At 41.7% G+C, this 14,789-nt stretch overlaps 1 protein-coding gene across 1 annotated transcript in view; it reads left to right on the forward strand.

Moving 5' to 3' along the window:
- The window catches only part of agla (amylo-alpha-1,6-glucosidase and 4-alpha-glucanotransferase a), a 108,335-nt gene that overhangs the window by 32,164 nt on the left and 61,382 nt on the right, over positions 1-14,789 (forward strand). The window contains exons 7-10 of the mRNA XM_089007483.1: positions 2,018-2,144; positions 4,426-4,528; positions 5,099-5,196; positions 8,086-8,225. Of these exons, the coding sequence (XP_088863609.1) occupies positions 2,018-2,144; positions 4,426-4,528; positions 5,099-5,196; positions 8,086-8,225 (468 nt within the window). The remainder of the gene's footprint in view (positions 1-2,017; positions 2,145-4,425; positions 4,529-5,098; positions 5,197-8,085; positions 8,226-14,789) is intronic.

A 14,789-nucleotide genomic window follows, 5' to 3' on the forward strand; every position in this document is an offset into this window, starting at 1 on the left:
TCCTTTCTCGTGTGCACCTTGGGACACTAATCCATGCCTTTGTCACATCCCGGCTCTGGATTGCACTTGACTTTGTGGTCAGCTACTCCTCCATTAAAGGACAACCGACGCCTTCGGACAAATTGTCTCCATAATTTGTAAAATCACTTCAAATGACTTCTACTGAGCGTATTTTACAAAGATTCCACCGCATATAGCTATATTTTACATTTTAAGACTCGTGCTGAATATTCAGGAAGTCTTGTTTTCGAGTTAATGATGATCCCCACGTCACGTTTGGAACGCTCTAGAGTAAGAAAGCGACACACAATGCATTTTGCGGTACTTTGTTTGGTCTGAAAACTTCGTGTTGATCCGTGTTGATGGCGAAATTAGAAGGAAAACACATAAATAATGCAATGGTAAATGGTTGTGTGTTGCACCAAGACAACTATTTGATATTCGCTGACACGAATTCCCAGCAGATAAATCAGCCCATTTCCAACAGAGCTTGGGCGCCATCTTCTGCATTTTCTGGGTGCTACATTGCTGTCATTGATGACTCGAATTAATATGGGAGGACTCCTTTAATCGATTGCAAACTTGTATGCTTTCCTCTTCAGAACTATTTGAATCATATTCATAACTGGATGAGTAAAAAGAAAGCATCTTCTCCGAATCTGAAGCCATTGTTTTGATTCTCGAGCAAGGCAAGACCAAGGGGGCGGGACCATCTGAAACAGAGATGGCTGTTTGAACATGCTTTATAAATACAGTTGAATTGAATTGAGATTCCTTCTATGTCTTGGCTGCACTTAGCAATTCACTCCATAGAAGTTATAACCAGAATCAGTGACAAAGGGTGGCCTTGATGGAGTGCAACCCTCAGTGGAAATGAGTCAGATATCCCGCTGCCAATGTGGACTAACATCTGAGACCGGTTGTACAGCGACTGAATAAACTCCCTGTTTCAGGGAATTTGTTCCCTCTTACTTCCAAAGCACTCGTACGGAATTTTCCAAGGGATATGTTTGATTGATTACCTTCTCCAAAAAGCAAACACATCAACCGGTTAAATGGACTGTCACTTCCGCACGAGGAAAATGCAAACGACCTCGTCGGACAAAAAGGAGCTGGATCCAAAATACACGATGGAGACTGTAGATTAGTTCAAAAGGGCTTTACTGAGACACGCAAGGGAGAAAACAAAACAGAACGGGGCAGCAATACAGAGCGAGACCAAACTGGCATACGGCTGAAGCGATAAAGTCACAACGGGAAATACACCGGCAAATACCGAGGGAAACTGGGTGACCCTTATAGTCAGAAGGCACATCAGTGAATAGGAAACAGGTGTCCGAGCCAGAGGAACGGGGAGGGGAGGGGCGCGCACCTGTCGCCACTCAGGATGTGACACTAACTGCACTCCCAAGGGTACAGATTGTCCACTGTTCCATGGACTAAACAAAACTATGTCTTCTTAAATCTGGCATTTGACTGCCTGGTTGACAACTCTACATTATACCTGAATAGAATTGTTGTAGCACACCCTCGAAATATACCAACTTTAAAAGGGACTACCAAACCAGTCTACAAATCTAGAAGCAGTGTTTTTGATGTCCACAACCCATTGCAGAGGATTGTCAACCAGAAAGCGCCAGACCACATCCAGGGCATTTAAGAATTTTGTTTGTAGGGGGGTTATCACTAAAGACCTTTCTAACCATGTTGGTAACCTAATCCACGACGGAAGAGCTTACCTGAAAGATCCCAGGCACTTCTATGAAGGCGCATTTGTGTAATTGAGAAGGTTTCAAAAGTCTTGTGTGTTCATCTATTACATCCATTCTTCTATTTGACAGCAGCCTCATAAGAGAGATCCAACCTCTTTTCATACTCTTCTCTCCAGCCAGCTCTTCCGAAGGGATGCAGAGGTGTTCCCAGTATACACGAGAGATAGTCTTTCCAGCGTGTCCCGGATTTTAGGTCTCAATAGTCTGATGATGATGTGTCACATCTATCATGTCTGAATTTCAAGGTGCGAAAGCAGACCATAATAAGACTGGAGGAAACAATGGCCTGATCATCATCCAGGACCCTTGTTGGCGACGTTATGGCAACTCAGTGGACATGAACTCTGCTCTTCAAACTTTTGTACCTCACAGGTGAGACACATTTTAACAGACCTCACTGTAGAAATGTATGCACATCATCAAGTTAAATATTTGATATTCTGGATCTTCTGACCAAAGCAGAAAAAAAAACACAATTGTTTTTCTCGTTCCCGGTTTGTGTTCTGTCATCGTGTCACACACAATTTCAAGCCACAAAAGGACACCCAAGTACAAGAGTGAAGTTATAGGGAGAAGAGATAAAGAAGATGGATGATTTTAAGTACTTGGCGTCAACTGTCCAGAGCAATGGAGAGTGTGGAAAAGAGGTGAAGAAGCGTGTCCAGGCAGGATGAACATAGATGCAGAACACTGCTTTTCATTAATATGAACCGGTGTGCTGCTTGTTTGGTAAATTCCTTTTTGACTTATGGAGACTCAAATGGGGGTTAAAATGTTAGACAGGCATAGCTCATATTATTGGGAGTTTATCATGAAAGCAAAGTTACAATACAATGTGAATTTAATTGATTTTAATCTATTGCTGCTTTTGAGGAATAACTAGAGAGGTGGGGCTTTGCCCTGAAAAGGAGAGGAATGAAGGTCAGTCGCAGCAATATGGAATATATGTGTGTGAATGAAAGGGACACACGTACAAGAGTGATGTTACAGGGAGAAGAGATAAGGATGTTAAGTACAGTAAAGTCTCGTTATATCGATATTCAAGGGAGTCCGAAAAAATATCGATATAACCGGGACTATTGATATATCCGACCCTGTTTGCATGTAATTTTCTCCGTGCGTGCATAGAAATAGTATCGATATAACCGGGACTATCGATATATCCGATATCGATATAACGAGACTTTACTGTACTTGGGGTCACCAATTGAAAATGAGAATAATCCGTTCCCAGGTCCCCATAAAACATAATTTTCTACTAAATGAGCCTTAAAACTACACAAAATAGACATATTTTATGCCTAATAAATGTGCTATTGCATTGTCATCAAAGAAATAAACTCTACTGTATAACAAAGTCGTTTTATTTACCTTTGTGATGGTCGTTGATGTAGTTGCCTCTTGATGATATCCGAGTGAAGTTGCCGTGCTTTCTCGGCGATAATACCCTAACTGACACTGTCCCCTGCTAGCTGCTTTTCGTTAATCAAAATCAGCAGAAGTTTTTCAACCTCTTCTATTGCCTGAGACTGTTGCTTAGACAACAAAGCAACACCCTTAGCCACACGTAGCAATGATCCACTTAGCATACTGGTACTGGGACGCTAAGTCACACAAACGCACACCTCGTTCGTGGTTTATGATGATCTCCTTCTTCTGCTCGACCGTAATTGTCTTTTTTGTCCTCTTTACCTTAACACTAGCCCGTGTTGGGGTCTTTTTCAGTCCCATAATTACAAAAGTACTCCACTCAATAGCAAACCACGTCTGCACTCAAAGTGTGTGTAGAAATCAAGTCCGCCAGCCACCGTGGCGCTGTGTGGTTTGGTTCGTCCGCCGAAAACTAGTTTGTATGCCAATATTATATTATCTCGAATTTAATGCTCGTAAAGCGAAAGGTTTGTGAGCGAAAGCATTCGTAAGCCGTGGTATCACTGTCTATCTGAAACATTTCCTTGCAAGTCAATGCAAAAATATTTGGTGAATAAAGTACTTTGGGTCAACTGTCCTGAGAGTGTGGAAAAAAAGGTGAAGAAGCGTGTACAGGGAGGCTGGAGAAAAATTGTCAGGTGTGATGCATGATAGAGTTTCAGCTAAAATGAAAGGAAAAAAGTATACAACTGCTCAGAACAGCTATATTGTATGGACTGAAGACAATACCACTGAAGAAAAGATAGGAAGCAGATCTGGAGGTAGTAGAGATGAAGATGTTGAGGTTTTCTTTGGGAGTGACCAGATTGCATCGGGTCAGGAAGGAAGGTGTATCAGAGGGACAACTCATATTGGAGGTTTTGGTGAGAAAGTCAGAGAGGCCAGACTGAGATGGTTTGAGAGTGAAGATATTTGAAGAAGGATGCTGATTCTTGAACTGACAGGCAAGAGGCAGAGTGGAAGACTAAAGAGGAGGTTTATCGATGTTGTGAAAGAGGACATAAAGGCAGCTGATGTGAGAGGTTGTCCTTTAAATGTATTGTTGAAAAGATCAGTTAGCGTGCAGACTGCCATTTTCCCGTCTTCCTTTGCGTTTAATTTTCCTTTTTTGGGGGGAAATCAAATTAAGGAATGCCAAAAACTCAGTGCATTGTTCTTTTTCTCTGATCCGTATGCATGTCAAAGTATTTTTGAAGAATAATTGTTTTTGCTGTTCATACAGTTTTTCCTCACAGCACATCGAGGAGTGCTGCCATTTGTTGCAACAGAAACTCAACCAACTTAATGAGGAACAACTGCACATTGTACATCAGCATCAAGAACAGGTAGTGTAACATAATGTCACATTTCTTAGATAAAATATCACCAAGGCATATTTTGTCTCCTAAATTGATGAGAAAATAAATTATGAAGTTGACTAAATTAAGAGGAGACATAATAAAAAGTAAAAAGTTGGATAACATCTACAGTCAAACACCACGCCAAAGTCACTGGCATTGAATGTCATTTTTTAATGACATCAGAACTGCAATCTTCCAGTTTTGGCTCATATCAACTGTTCAATGTCAAAATATGGTTACGTTTTTTGTTACTTTTAGGCGAATATTTTTTATCAGGTTGAACATTTATGTGAAACATCAACAGTGAAACGTCACGTCGAGGTCAGTGGCATTGGACGTCATTTTTTAATGACATCAAAACTGCAATCTACCAGTTTTGGCTCATATCAACTGTTCAATGTCAACGTTTGATTGTGTTTTTTGTCAGTGTTAAACCAATATTTTTACCAGGTTGAACATTTTTGTGATTGACCAACTGTGCAGAGCCAATGGATCAATGGTTTAAATATTATTACTGTTTTGAGTTCATATTTGCTTGTGATTGATTGCTTTCAGGCAACCAACTGCATTGTGGGAAATGTAATGTATGAGCGCCTGGCAAAACATGGACCCAAATTAGGCCCTGTTAGCAAGAAAAACCCTCTTGTTACCAGGTAAACATTTTTTCTTCACTTGTCTGTTTAGGGCCAAATATAACCCAAATATAGCTAATTTATATTGCGTCAACAAAAATAAAATTGCAAGGTAAATAAAAATACACAATAACTGACTTTCCCGCAGTATTTTGTTAGGAATCAGACAAAAATGTGTTGCGTATGAAACTGTCTGAGATATTCGGTCGGACGCTGTGGACAAAGGCTCGAACACAGGAATATTGTCTTTTACTGCCGGCATGGGATGCCACCATTCATGAGCGACACCCAAATTCTGCAGCCCTCTGCCAAGCTATTTATTGACATTATATGCAAATTGAAATTATGCATTAGTAAAGCATAGTCTTCTTGATTTGAATACCACGCCCCTGGACGTCCCAAGCACCAACAACTATAAACAACAGAACAGATATTTCAATTTGTTGTCTTTCCCTGAACCAATAGATTTGTAACCTGGCTTATGACCGCTTGATGTGAAGGAGTTTCCCAAGTCCTAAATTCTGTCCGAGGCCAGATCTCCTACATGAAGATGACAGATTAACAGGCTGTGTCTGTTCACCCCACATCAACCCTAGGTTTTCTGTGCTTTCAATGTGGGCTTTGTGTTGAAACATGCTAACTTCTATTCTGTCTATTCTCTATCAAAAACCATGAAATAAAATAAAGCCTTGGTTAATATCAAAAATTAAACTGAGTGCAGACCTTTGCCTTTGGCTCCACTATGTCATTATAACAACGACACACATTCCAAAACGGTGTCAGAAATAACCAGCCACCTCGCTACACTGTACAAATTAAGCTCTTCTTTGCAGATTTTTCAGATTGACTTGGTGGAATTCTTAGTGTAACAGAATTCAGAAATTCTCTATTTGTTGCATTGTTTAACAGAGCATTTCCTTAATATTATTTTTTTAACCCATTCACTTCCAGATGTGCAAAAAATGTGTCCGCTCCAGTGCCAGTTTTTTTTTTTTTTTTTTTTTGTCATTTTCACCCAAATTGCTGGACCCACAGAATATTGAGTTTTTGGACGACATAAACATTCAACACAGCGTTAGAAATCTTAGACTCTCTTCTTTAATCAGAAAAGAAAGTTTATTTCTAGGTAATATTTTTCTTGAGATATTGGCTGTTAAAATCTGGCGTTTTCTTGCTAAATGCCTGATTTTTCCCACAAAGCCAAGAAAATGAACTCTTTCTACAGAGAAGCAAACTCAAGCAGAACGGTGATCAATGACCATATGTTTAACTTCAAGTGACACCTCAAACACCTGGACAGTTGTTTACGTCTATGAAAAGACAAAAGAAAAAAGACTTTTTTGATGACAAAACTACATTTATTTAGATTTATAACAGATTCAGAACCAGAAACACAGAACAAAAATAATCTATTTACAGATGTGTGCCTGTGTTTGAACTAATTGCAAGTGTGTGCGTGAGCGATATACAGGTGCGCGTGTGTGCGTTCAATACTGTAGTTATTTTTAGTGTGGCAAATGCTTCTCCATCTGCCTTTTCACAATCTCTGTGGGAGTTGGGGGGATAATCAGCTTCAACCAGGCTTTGTAGAAATATTTACTAACATTGTCAGACTGTACCATCCATCCATCTTCTGCCGCTTATCCGGGGTCGGGTCGCGGGGGCAGCAGCTTCAGTAGGGAAACCCAGACGTCTCTCTCCCCAGCCACTTCTTCCGGCTCGTCCTGGCGGATCCCGAGGCGTTCCCATGCCAGCTGGGAGACATAGTGTCTCCAGCGTGTTCTGGGTCGTCCCCGGGGGCATGCTCGGAACACCTCACGAGGGAGGCGTCCTGGGGGCATCCTAATCAGATGCCCGAGCCACCTCATCTGGCTCCTCTCGATGTGGAGGAGAAGCGACTCGACTTTGAGCCCCTCCCGGATGACCGAGCTTCTCACCTTATCTCTAAGGGAGAGCCCGGACACCCGACGGAGAAAGCTCATTTCGGCCGCTTGCATCCGGGATCTCGTTCTTTCGGACACAACCCATAGCTCGTGACCATAGATGAGGCTTGGGACGTAGATCGACCGGTAGATTGAGAGCTTTGCTTTTTGGCTCAGCTCCTTCTTCACCACGACAGATCGGTACAAAGTCCGCATCACAGCAGACACTGCACCGATCCACCTGTCAACCTCTCGCTCCCTTACACCCTCATTCGTGAACAAGACACCCAGATACTTAAACTCCTCCACTTGAGGCAAAATCTCCTCCCCAACCCGGAGAGGGCACTACACCCTTTTCCGACTGAGAACCATTGTCTCAGATTTGTTGGAGGTGCTGATTCTCATCCCAACCGCTTCACGTTCGGCTGTGAAACGCTCAAGAGAGAGTTGGAGAGCTCCACTTGAAGGCCCCAACAGTACCACATCATCTGCAAAAAGCAGAGATGCTATACTGAGGCCACCAAAATGGAAACCTTCAACTGTACCACTGTACCATTTTCATCTCAAAGCATCCAAGAGGTAAAAAAAGGCATCAACAATGCGCTTGAGACATAACAGTAGCATCACGTGTGCTTGTGATGTCACAGGATGACAAACAAAATAAAAGTATCACATGTAAATGGACACCTGGACTTCTGGGTGGGTTGTCTGGCCTGCTTATGCGTCGCAGAAGCTCACCGAGCTCGATGGCAGCCACTCATCGGAGGAATCAGAATCCGTCTCCGAGTCACCCGACAGATCACCCTCACTTAGTGTTGGAGCTGCGGACCGGGACTTGATCTTCACTCTCCCGCAAAAAAAAAACGCAGCCCAAATAAACTCAGGAATGGCATTCTACGGCATATTATCAAGTCCCAAGTAAATTTCTGAATGGCAACGAATACGTTAACAACGGCAGATTTGTTTTCAGTTCTTTTTCCTCTTTCAGATATTTCACCTTCCCTTATCATGATATGACTCTGGAGCATGAGATGGAGATGCTGAATGAACCAGACAAGACATGTCACATCCTCGCTTTCAATGGTTGGGTGATGGGGGATGATCCACTGCGCAACTTTGCTGAGCCAGGTAAACTCATTAACTCGTTCACTGCCAGATGTGCAAAAACGTGTGCACCCCAGTGCCAGGTTCTTCGTCATTTTCACTGAAATTGTAGGACCCACAGAATATTGAGTTTTAAGACTATATAAACATTCAATACAGCGTTTCAAACCTTAGACTTTCTTCGTTCAGCAGAAAAAAAAATAATTTCTCGCTAATTTGATTCCGGAGATATTGGCTGTTAAAATCAGGAAGTTTCAGCCCAAATACCTAATTTTCCCCAAAAAGCTGAGAAAGTGAGCTTTTTCTGCACAGAAGCAAATTCAAGCAGAAAGGTGATCAAGGAACATATTTTTAACTTCAAGTGACGTCTCAAACATCTGGACAGTTGTTTACTTCTATCCGGATCCGGCTCAGAGTCACCCAACAGATCACTCTCAGTTAGTTGTGCAGCTATGCTGCCAGTCCAATACTGTGCTAGCATAGATTGCTTGTAATTGTGACTAAAATGCTTCGCCATGAACGTCTCTGTCGCCTCCATTAAAACACTGAAAGGAAGGCTTGCCTCCTCCGTGTTTTTCACGGGCCGATCCAAGCGCAACTGCTGCCCCCCTCGTGGGAGGGAAATACATACATTGACAGTTCTGAAATTCACACACAAGAGACTGGGACTTGATCTTCACTGTACCCCCCTCCCCCTAAAAAATGAAACCCGAATAAACTCGGTAATTCCTGAGTACATTTGTGAATGGCAGCAATTGAGTTAAGTGTACACAAATCATTGTATTCTCCAACTTCTTTGGAATTCCTCTTGGACTTCTTAAATCATTTTTAACTAAATTAATATTTGTATTCTAACCATTTAGTGACCCGCACTGTAGAAATGGACTCTCAATGCTTTCATTCCTTAATTTTTAAATCACCTTCTTATTCAGTGTCACTTCTAAATAACCTAAATCATAACCAAAAATGTAATGACCCAGTCCTTGTTTGGATCAAGTATACTAAGTAGACATAATTCACTTCCTCCCAACATTCGTAACATCGATTCTCTTCCCACCTTCAAATCCCATCTCAAAACCCACATATTTAAAATTGCATTTTCTGTGTAGCTGTATCTCTTCTTTCTATTTATAATTGTATTTATTATTGTATCTATGCTTGTCTGACTGTAAAGTGTCCTTGAGAGCTTTGAAAGGCGCTTGAAATAAAATGTATTATTATAATTAGTTATGTTCAAAACTCTTAAAAAATGTTAGATAGTAGTCATAGTTGACCATAGGGTTTTAGATTCCTCATCTGAAAATGAAACACTCACCTTTGCATTACATTTGAAAATTCCATCTTCTTTTTCTTTCGGCTTTTCCCTTCAGGGGTCGCCACAACGAATCAGTGTCTTCCATCGGACCCGATTTTGTGCATCGTCTTCTCTCACACCAGCTACTTTCATGTCCTCTTTGACAACATCCATAAACCTCCTCTTAGGTCTTCCTTTCGGTGTCTTGCCTGGCAGTTCCAGGCTCAGCATCCTTCTTCTGATATAGTGTCTCTCCTATGGGCATGTCCAAACGACCTCAGTCTGGCCTCTGACTTTCTCTCCAAAGCTTCTAATGTGAGTTGTCCCTCTAATATACTCATTCCTGATCCTATCCAACCTGGTCACTCCCAAAGCAAAACTCAACATCTTCTTCTCTGCTACCTCCTGTGTTTTCTTCAGTGGCTCTGTCTTCAGTCCAAACATCATGGCTGGTCTCACCACCGTTTTATACACTTTTCCTTTCATACTAGCTGAAACCCTTCTATCACACATCACACCTGATATTTTTCTCCAGTCGTTCAAGCCTGGACACACCTCTTTACTTCTTTTCCACAGTTGAACCCAAGTACTTTAAATCATCCACCTTCGTTATCTCTTCTCGCAGTAGCATTACTCTTGTACTTGGGTCCCTCTCATTTACACACATACAGTGAGACCTCGGTTTACGAACCTCTTGGCTTACGAACGTTACATTTATGAACATTTTACCTTGGCAGACAAACTATTTTTTGGATACAAACGGAGCTGCCATATTGAGTGATGTGTCGTTTGAGAATGAGCCTGTTCTCCTAACAAGAAAATGGTGGGCACCGTGTTTGTCCTCTATTCCCCGCCCCCAGTCTTCGGTGAAAGCCATGTGATTGGTCAAGAACGCAGCAGGGGGATCGGGTTACAGACAAAGAGAGTGTGAGGCCGTTCTCCAAAAAACAAAATGACGTCTCCGGTTAAAGCCACGTGATTGGTCAAGAACCCAGCAGTGGGAGGGGGGGGAGGTTAAACATTAAAGAGACAGGCAGACAGAGAGAGTGAGAAAACACACACACACACACGAAAGGGAGATGAAAGTTTGAAACAAAAAAGCAAAACTGTGAGAGTGTGAGAATAGTGAGAAAATGGATAGAAAACAGTTAAAATATATGGGATATTTTAACTGTTGGGCGGCCCGGTAGTCGAGTGGTTAGCACACCGGCTTCACAGTGCAGAGGTCGCCGGTTCGTGTCCCGGTTCGGCCTCCCTGTGTGGAGTTTACATGTTCTCCCCGGACCCGCGTGGGTTTTCTCCGGGTACTCCGGTTTCCTCCCACACTCCAAAAACATGCATGGCAGGCAGATTGACCACTCCAAATTGTCCCTAGGTGTGAGTGTGAGAGTGACTGTTGTATGTCTGCCCTGCGATTGGCTGGCAACCAATTCAAGGTGTCCCCCGCCTCGTGCCCGAAGACAGCTGAGATAGGCTCCAGCAACCCCCGCGACCCTAATGAGGAATAAGCGGTACAGAAAATGAGATGAGATGAGATGAGATTTTAACTGTTTTCTATCCATTTTCTCACTATTCTGACACTCGCACCTTTGTTCAGGCTCCACAAATAACCCGCACAAGTCATCTGTACACTTGATGCAAAAAGCTATCAAACCAGCTAAACAGATCACAATTGATGAAAAACTAGATACATTTATCACAGAGAATGCACCTCCAAGGGATCATTACTCAAGATGGTGAAAGAAGCCTATGTTCCTCATCAAGTGTTTAATGCTGAGGAAACCGGACACTCCATTCCCTCAAGCCATTAACGACCATCACAAAGGTAAATAAAATGACTTTATTGTATAGTACAGTTTATTTCTTTAATCATAATACTATAGCACATTTATTATACATAAAATAAGGTATATTTTGTGTAGTTTTAAGGCTTAGAAAATTAGAAAGTAGAAAATTATGTTTTATGGGGACCTGGGAACGGATTATTCTCATTTTAATGGTTTCTGATGGTAAATTCATTTTCGGGATACACACGTTTGGCCTTACACACTCTGTCTGGGAACCAATTAAGTTCGTAAGCCAAGGTCCCACTGTATATTCCATCTTGCTGCGACTGACCTTCATTCTTCTACTTAGCAGGGCATACCTCCACCTCTCTAGTTTCTCCCCCACCTGTTCTGCTCTCGCTACAGATCACAATGTCATCTGAAAACATCATCGTCCAAGGAGATTCTTGTCTAACATCGTCTGTAAGCCTGTCTATCACCATCGCGAATAAGAAGGGGCTCAGAGCTGACCCCTGGTGGAGTATTACCTCGACCTTGAATTCCTCCATCACACCGACAGCACACCCCACAACTGTCTTACAGTCATGATACATGTCTTGCACCGCTCTCACATACTTTTCTGTGACTCCAGACTTCCTCATGCAATACCACAGCTATTCTCTGGGCACCCTATCATACGCTTTCTCCACATTTACAAAGACACAATGCAATTCCTACTGACCTTCTCTGTACTTCTCTATCAGCATTCTTAAAGCAAACACTGAATCTGTTGTACACTTTTAGGCATGAAGCCATAGTGCTGCTCACTAATTTTCACGTCTACGTCTAGCTTCAATTATAATTTCCCATAGTTTCTTCGTATGGCTCATCAACTTTATTTATCTGTAGTTACGACAATTCTGCACATCTCCCTTGTTCTTGGCACCAGTACACTTTGTCTCCATTCTTCAGGCATCTAAGATCTTGTTGAACAACCCCATCAGAAACACAACTGCCACCTGTCCTAGACACTTTCATACCTCTATTGGTAAACCATCAAGCCCAAGTCCCTTTCCACCCTTCATCCTCTTCAGCACCCTCCTCACATCATCCTTGCTAATCTTTACGTCTTGGTCATTTGAAAACTCATGTATGCTCAAAACAAATATACAGTGAGACCTCAACTTACAGTGAGACCTCAACTTACGAACTTAATTGGTTCCCAGACAGAGTGTGGAAGGCGAAAAATGTGCATCTCAAAAAAAAAAAATCCCATAGAAAACCATTAAAATGGGAATAATCCGTTCCCGGGTTTCCATAAAATATTTTTCAACTAAATAAGCCTTAAAACTACACACAACATACCTTATTCTATGTATAATAAATGTGCTATTGTATTGTAATGAAAGAAATACACTGAATTGGATTGGATTGGATTGGATTGGATTGGATTGGATTGGATTGGATTTGCCTTTATTAGTCTCACAGTGGAGAAATTTACATTTCACACCAGCAAAGTTATGAAAGGAATGAAAGTAGAAAAACAAAATACATGAGCTGCTGGAAAGGCAGCCACTCTTGGGGCGCCGTCTTGAAGTCAAAAGAACAAAAAAAACTAAATAACAAATAACATGACAGCATAGAGACAATATGACAAAACAAAGACACAGAGAGACATGAATTCTTCAGGACTTGCTGTACCCTCTTTGTGATGACATGAAGCAGTTCTAGATGAAAGAGGAGAGGATCAAAGCGTCTTTCCACCAGTGGATCAGGGACATCATGGTGGAATGTGCACGTCGACTACAAGCTAAATGTTGAAAGCAAACACGCAGCTGTAGCATCCATTGACGAAAAGATGAAAAGAAGAATTGTATCATAAAGTCACTTTATTTACATTTGTGATGGTCATTTATGGCTTGATGGAATGGCATTGGAAGTCGAAGGTCAAAGGGAATTGCTGTTTGGAAAGAGAGGCGCATTACATGAGGACTGTAATTAAAGAAATAAACTGTGCTGTGAAATAAAGTTTTAATTACCTTTTTGATGGTCGTTGATGGCTTATGGAAGGAGAGTCACCTTCCATAAGGACTGTTGGTAACGTAACCTCTGGTGCTGTTCGATCGTGTACTTCCGCCAAAGATCACTCCGCCAGCCGTGGTGGGTGTGTATTATGAAAATAGTGCTTATAATAAGGTTTAATTTTCATAAATTTGACGTTTATAAGACGAAACCTTTGTAAGTTAAGGTGTTTGTAAGTTGAGGTCTCACTGTATTTATCCATCCATTTTTATCTGCTTACCCAAGGTTGGGTCATAAATGAAATGGCCTCAGGAAGCCCAGATTACCCTTCACCTAGCATTCAACACCATAATAGTGCAGCAGCTCATCCACAAACTGGATGACCAACAGCCGTTACACCTCCCTGTGCAACTGGCTGTTGGTCTTCCTGACAGTGAGCAAAAACTCCAGCATCATCATGATGAGGACCCCCAATTATGTGTTGAATCCCTTCTTCTTCTTAATAATAAGAATAATAAAAATAATAAAAATTCTACTACAACTACTAACTACTACTACTACTACTACTACTACTACTACTAATAATAATAATAATAATAATACATTTTATTTTAAAGCACCTTTCAAAACTCTCAAGGACACTTATCTTAACTTTCACTACACTTAACTTAACTTTATCACTATCTCTTAACTTAGTCACATATAAGCATAGGGAAAAAACAGATACAATTATAAATAAAATACAATTAGAAATAGAAACAAGAGATAAAGCTACACAGAAAAAAGCAATTTTAAATATGTGGGTTTTGAGATGGGATTTTAAAGTGGGAAGAGAATCAATGTTACGAATGTTGGGAGGAAGTGAGTTCCAGAGTTTGGGGGCAAAGCGGCTGAAAGCTCTCCCCCATCTTCACTCTGCTGACCCATGACTGCTCTCCATCAACCAGCTCAAATCTCTACAGTAGGTTTGTGGACGTCACAACTATGGCGGGTCTCAACAACAATGAGAAAATCGACAGGAGTCAGGTGAGAAGACTGGCCTTGTGGTACAAAGACAATCTCCGCCTAAATTTGGAGAGGACAAAGGAGAATGTTGTGGACTTAAGAAGAACGTACAACTAGCATGCTCCATTGACCATGCTGAGTGCCCACACAACGGTGGACCAAGTTCTTGGTAGTGCACATCTTTGGAGATCTGTTCTGGAGTCACAATACCTCATCACTGGCCAAAAAAAATCACCAGCACCTGTACTTCCTCTGTAAACTGAGGAGAGCAAGGGCTATGCCATTCAATTGTGCAGGCACCATTGAAAGCATCTTGATCAGCTGCATCACCCTGTGATATAGCACTTGCATTATGTCTTGCCGAAAGACTCTCCAGTGCATCGTAAAATAAGCTGAGAAGATCATCTGTGTCTCACTCTACCCACTTGTGGACATCAACAACTCTCGTCTGATGCACCTAGCCATCTGGATTGCAGGTAACCCCACCCATCCAGCTCACAA

This window comes from Hippocampus bargibanti, linkage group LG11 (assembly GCF_051943395.1).
Source record: "Hippocampus bargibanti isolate YZ-2025 linkage group LG11, ASM5194339v1, whole genome shotgun sequence".
Classification (NCBI taxonomy): domain Eukaryota; kingdom Metazoa; phylum Chordata; class Actinopteri; order Syngnathiformes; family Syngnathidae; genus Hippocampus; species Hippocampus bargibanti.